This window comes from Gavialis gangeticus, unplaced genomic scaffold, assembly GCF_001723915.1.
Source record: "Gavialis gangeticus isolate Ggan-Ray unplaced genomic scaffold, GavGan_comp1, whole genome shotgun sequence".
NCBI lineage: Eukaryota > Metazoa > Chordata > Crocodylia > Gavialidae > Gavialis > Gavialis gangeticus.
Genome location: NW_017729009.1, coordinates 23,853,569 through 23,858,447, shown reverse-complemented (window position 1 = coordinate 23,858,447; position 4,879 = coordinate 23,853,569). Strand labels below are relative to the sequence as shown.

General features: G+C 46.2%; 2 protein-coding genes across 2 annotated transcripts in view; one reads left to right on the top strand and one right to left on the bottom strand.

The window, feature by feature from the left end:
• Positions 1 to 4,737, bottom strand: part of DPM1 (dolichyl-phosphate mannosyltransferase subunit 1, catalytic) — a 24,770-nt gene extending 20,033 nt beyond the window's left edge. The window contains exons 1-2 of the mRNA XM_019510236.1: positions 4,581 to 4,737; positions 2,814 to 2,913 (exon numbers count right to left, since the gene is read on the bottom strand). Of these exons, the coding sequence (XP_019365781.1) occupies positions 2,814 to 2,913; positions 4,581 to 4,693 (213 nt within the window). The 5' untranslated portion in view covers positions 4,694 to 4,737. The remainder of the gene's footprint in view (positions 1 to 2,813; positions 2,914 to 4,580) is intronic.
• The window catches only part of MOCS3 (molybdenum cofactor synthesis 3), a 1,958-nt gene continuing 1,770 nt past the window's right edge, over positions 4,692 to 4,879 (top strand). The window contains exon 1 of the mRNA XM_019509771.1: positions 4,692 to 4,720. Coding sequence (XP_019365316.1) covers positions 4,692 to 4,720 — 29 coding nt within the window. The remainder of the gene's footprint in view (positions 4,721 to 4,879) is intronic.

Here is a 4,879-nt window from a genome sequence, read left to right as displayed (position 1 = left end):
CACAGCTCCCTGCTGCCCCCAAAGAGCCCCCGCCCTTTCCCTTGCTGGAGGGGCAGGTGCCTCCCCCATCCTGCTGCCCCAGAGCCCAGACAGCTTCCCCCAGCACCAGCAGGCACCTGCCCCGCCATACACACCCATCCCCTCCACACACCCCTGCCACACACACATCCCAAACAGAACAGCCCCCAAGCCCCGGCCTTCTAACCCCCACCCCCGCAGACCTACCTGCATCCAGCTCATGGGCCTGCTCCCACCCCCACCTGGCTGCATGCTGGCCATGCATGTATGTGCACAGATGCATGTGATGCCCCCTGCCTCCAATCACTCCCCCAGCCCCAAGCAGCTTCTTGGTTTGGGCAAGCCAGGAAGTGCTTGGAAAAACTTTGATGCTAAGCAGAGCAAAATCCTGGACATTTGTTAATATTTTAAAAAACTGCCTGGATGGAGATGCGAGAACCCAAAAAGAGGACATGTCTGGGAAAACCCAGACGTACGGTAACTCTAACTAACCCAGACTATAAATCAACTTACTATAGGCTTTACATGGCGTTTCTGGAGTAAAAGAGGCACTCTAGTAGGTTTGGTTTTTTTTGAGATTTTCCTTTGCCTGCTTTGAAATACTCTTTTACAAAGAGCACTCATTCCTCCACTCCAATTTTGACAAACACTGAGTTACTTGAAGTAACTGAATATACAGTTTATAGTGAACATACACTTTATGCTTTTGTGCAGGCAGTCAAGCAAACCAACGGAATATTCACATTTTTGAAGTTTTTTAGTTTGACTGACCTAGGCCTTGATCCTATACCGAAGAGTCTCAGTTCCACGGAAAGTCACAAGAAATTTTGGTTGCTCAGCATCTCTCAGAGCTCAGTTCCAAGCCAAGATCTCCACAAATAACAACAACAACAACAACAGTACTTTAGGTACATTAGTCCCTATATAGATTCCCATCCAATTTTTAAGAGCACTGAATAACCTAAAACTTGCACTAACATCAGTATGGGCTTGTGGATGCTCAACAGTTTGACCAAAAAAAAAAAAGCAAATATTTAAACACAAACTTTGGAGCCAAACTTCAGACACACCAGTTTGAAAAAAAGAGATCTTTTCATACAAGTGCCTGAAAGGTCACAAATACTGGAGTGAAAGCCAAAGAAGGACAAAGACAAACCTCTGAAAAAAAGACAGTAATCATTTGAGTTCTTATTGATTGGTTATTTTGGTTTCTCTTCTCTTTTCCAGAATCTTTTTATGAGACTATGTAGTAATTTAACATCAATTTAAGAAAATCAAAAACTTTGACCAATTCAATAGCAACTATTCATTGATTCATCATCCATTTTCTCAGAATGTCTTGGCCTTCAGCAATGGAACTCATTCAACCCAGAATATAGTTATTACTTACTAAATGAAAATAGAATCAAGTTATTTAAGTGTGGAACTTTGCGCACTAGTGAGAACACTGGCTTTGCTCACTACCTGTAATCAGCTGAAGGAAACTGGACCCAAGAAAATTGGGCTAACAAACACCCAGAATGGATTTGTATTTGTCCTCCTAGGCTTCTCCAGTTATATCTGGGTAGATGAATGCCTATACCAGTGTGGAGTTCCCACAGAAATTTGTGGGACTCCATATTGTTGCCTGGGTTGGCCTGCAGAGTTGGAGTCTTAGGGTTGATACATTTGATATAAGTGCCTCCTGACCCCACAGGACAGGTGAGTGGCATGGGGCCAGTCCATGGACTCGGTTCTGTGGGCAGGGTCAACCCCATGGGCCGGATTTAGCATGCGGCCACTTCATAGGCAGATCTGGGATGCAGGTACAACTGGGTACAGCGGCCTGGCTCCATGTGCTGAATCCAGTCACGAAGCAACCACACCCACAGGGCTGTCATCTAGCTTACAGGGCTCCCCATGGATCTGTAAATCTGGGGATGGGGGAGTGGTGGCAGTGGCAACTGCTGTGAATCTGGAAACCATAGCAGTTAATTCTGCCATTGCTCTCCCACCACCAAATTTCCAGACCTGTGGGCTGGCCTACAGGCCAGATGACATGACCCCATAGGCCAGAGTTTGAGCACCATTGGTGATACATAAAGTAGCAACAGAAAAGATTAATGAAAGATTCTAAATTTCCTATATTACTGCTCCTAAAATCATCTTTATAAAAAACTGTTTAAATTCATAAACCTAACCTTAAAAACTTACAACTGTTCGTTCTAAGACCATATTAAACCTATATACTTTTATCACTGAACAGAAACACTTTTAAATATGCACAGAGCAGGGGCAAATTAAGCATTACTTGCCGTACTATATATACTTTTGATAATATATTACTACTGTTTTACTTTATTGATGTGAATATACCCTTAGCAGTCCTGGTAGAAACGAGGGCCCTTCCAACTGAAAACAGTAATCTTGCAAAGATTAAAGTAGCATTCATCTGTCTGATTTCATCACTTCTGCAGCCAAAGGAAGTGAGAGTCAATGTTAACTACGCTTAACCCTTCTTTCCAACTATTAACAGATCAGCTACAATCATTATTCTTTCAGTGGAACAAGAAATGAAGCACTGAAAATATTTTGAAAATATTTATTCACAAGCTCTCAATACAACTTTGTGAGGCAGTTATTATTAAATCACCATTGTATTGCTGGGTAAGCCAAGGTAAAAAAGTTAAATAGTTAGCTCAAAAGGTAGAACCCAAGATTCCCGATTTCCAGTCTAAGTACTTTAAATGTTGTCCAAGCAACAACAAAATAAAATGTCAAAAATAAGTAAACAAACAAATAAAAAAGAAACTCACAATTTTATCTGATCCATATATCTCTTTCAATTGTTCAGCAACTTCCTGTGTCCCATCTGGGCTTCCATCATCTATAACTATAATTTCGAAGTTGATTCCACTGAAATGAGAATAATTTTAAAAGAACACATGAGAAAGCAATTTCACTAGCTGTCATTTCGAAAGGTTTGAAACTTGAGGATAAAGTACTGAGTGATTCACTAGCAGTTAGAGATGCATGCTACAGCTATTCAAGGCATGATTTAATATCACCCTGTTTCACTCACATCTCAAGCTACAATTCCTTCACATCAAATTGCGGCAGTAGCAGCCTGATCATTACCTCACCTACAACATTTCATTTCAGCATTCCCAATAGCGTAAGAGACTGGATGCTAAAAATGTTTTAGTTCCTTGGTCTAGCAGTACTTTCCCTGGTATTGGTTATAGCAAGTGCGAGTCTTCCAATTAGAGTCATTTTGTTCCCCTAAATAATCACAGTGAAACATAACACTGTTCACTATTAGAGGCAGAATATAGTTGCCTGTGATATTCTCCATTTGTAAAAGAAAGATTTTCCTAGCACAGATAACCTAAAGCTGTGGCTGCCAACCTCCAGGCGCAGGGTCTCGCGTGGGGGGCCGGGGTCCACCCCTCGCTCCACCCCTCCTGCCTGCGGGGCTCTCTTGGTGCACAATCTGCACAGCTCTCACCACCACTGGCCCCTGCGATCCTGGCCTGGGCTCTGCCAGAGCTGTCGGGCATGAATGAGTCAGCGGCAGGGGCAGAGGTTGCGGCAAAAAAAAGTTGGGAGCCACCGACCTAGGGGGATAACAAAGTTAACATTATTATTTCATTAACTGTTATCCATCAAACCTAACTACTAATATTTAGGGGCAAATTTTCATGTCTGTCAGAGAAATATTACAAAAAGAAAAAAAAAAAAGATTTTTAAAATCCAGCCCTGTACAGTTCAACACGAGGCCGTAAACTTCTTGACAAACAGCCAGGCACTCGCTCCCTTCGCTGCCCGGATCCCGGCCCACGACAGCTCCCCAGCTGAGATCTCCTGGAGCATTTAGCACCGGTTCCCAGCCTGCGGTACACGTACCACCAGTGCTACACAGACTGCCGTCCGGGGTGCACATTAACAGATTTACGATAATTAGTTTACTCCACACAAGTTTGCTGCTGGGACTTAAGGTGGAACTGAAAAATTTGCCGGCGGGACTTAAGGTCATACTGAAAAGTCCCACCAACAAGTTTTTCAGTTCAACCTTAAGTCCCACCAGCAAATTTAAGGTCGAACTGAAAAATTTGCTGGTAGGACTTAAGGATGTGTCATTTTAAATCAGCAATGCACAGTCTGCCAGAGTTTGGGAACCTTTTAGAGGATTTACACAGAACTTGTGGATGCGCAGGCAAAACCCCTGTGGGCCTGAGCAGACGCCCAGGCTCCCCACCCCAGGACTGGTCTCTGGTCCCCTCTCCGAGGGGCCGTAGGCACCGAGGGGCTGAGCACGCAGGCCTACACGAGGCGAGGGTCTTCGGGTAAATCCGGTATCTTGTACTAGTCTAATACTTAATAAATAACGAATAATACATAATCATACAATTTATTATTGGGGCTAATACAAGATACCGGATTAAGCTAGTCTGCCCGCGTTCTCAGAGCAGCACGGCGACAACCTACGGGCCTCGTGAGCGGTTCCCCGAGCTCGGGGGACGCGTAAAGCGGGGCCGGGAGCGAGGAGGGGCAGAGGCTGAGGGCGGGGGTCGGGCCCACACCTGCTCCGGAAGCTCCGCACCAGCAGCCAGACGACGAGCGGCAGGTTCTCGCGCTCGTTGTAGGTGGGCAACAGCACCGAGACCTTGTCGGCGGTGCAGCGCTGGCCGGCCATGGCGGGACCCAAAAGCGCCCGGAACTCGCAGGGCGGCGGCGGCGGCGACGGGGGCGGGGGGAGGCTGCTCGCCCGCCCCTTCCCCGCAGCGTGGGCGGAAGGGGCGGGAGGGCAGCAGAGGGTGCCGGACCGGAAGCGGAAGTGCGGCGCGCGAGGGCCGGGCTGGGCATGGCGCTAAGCGAGGCG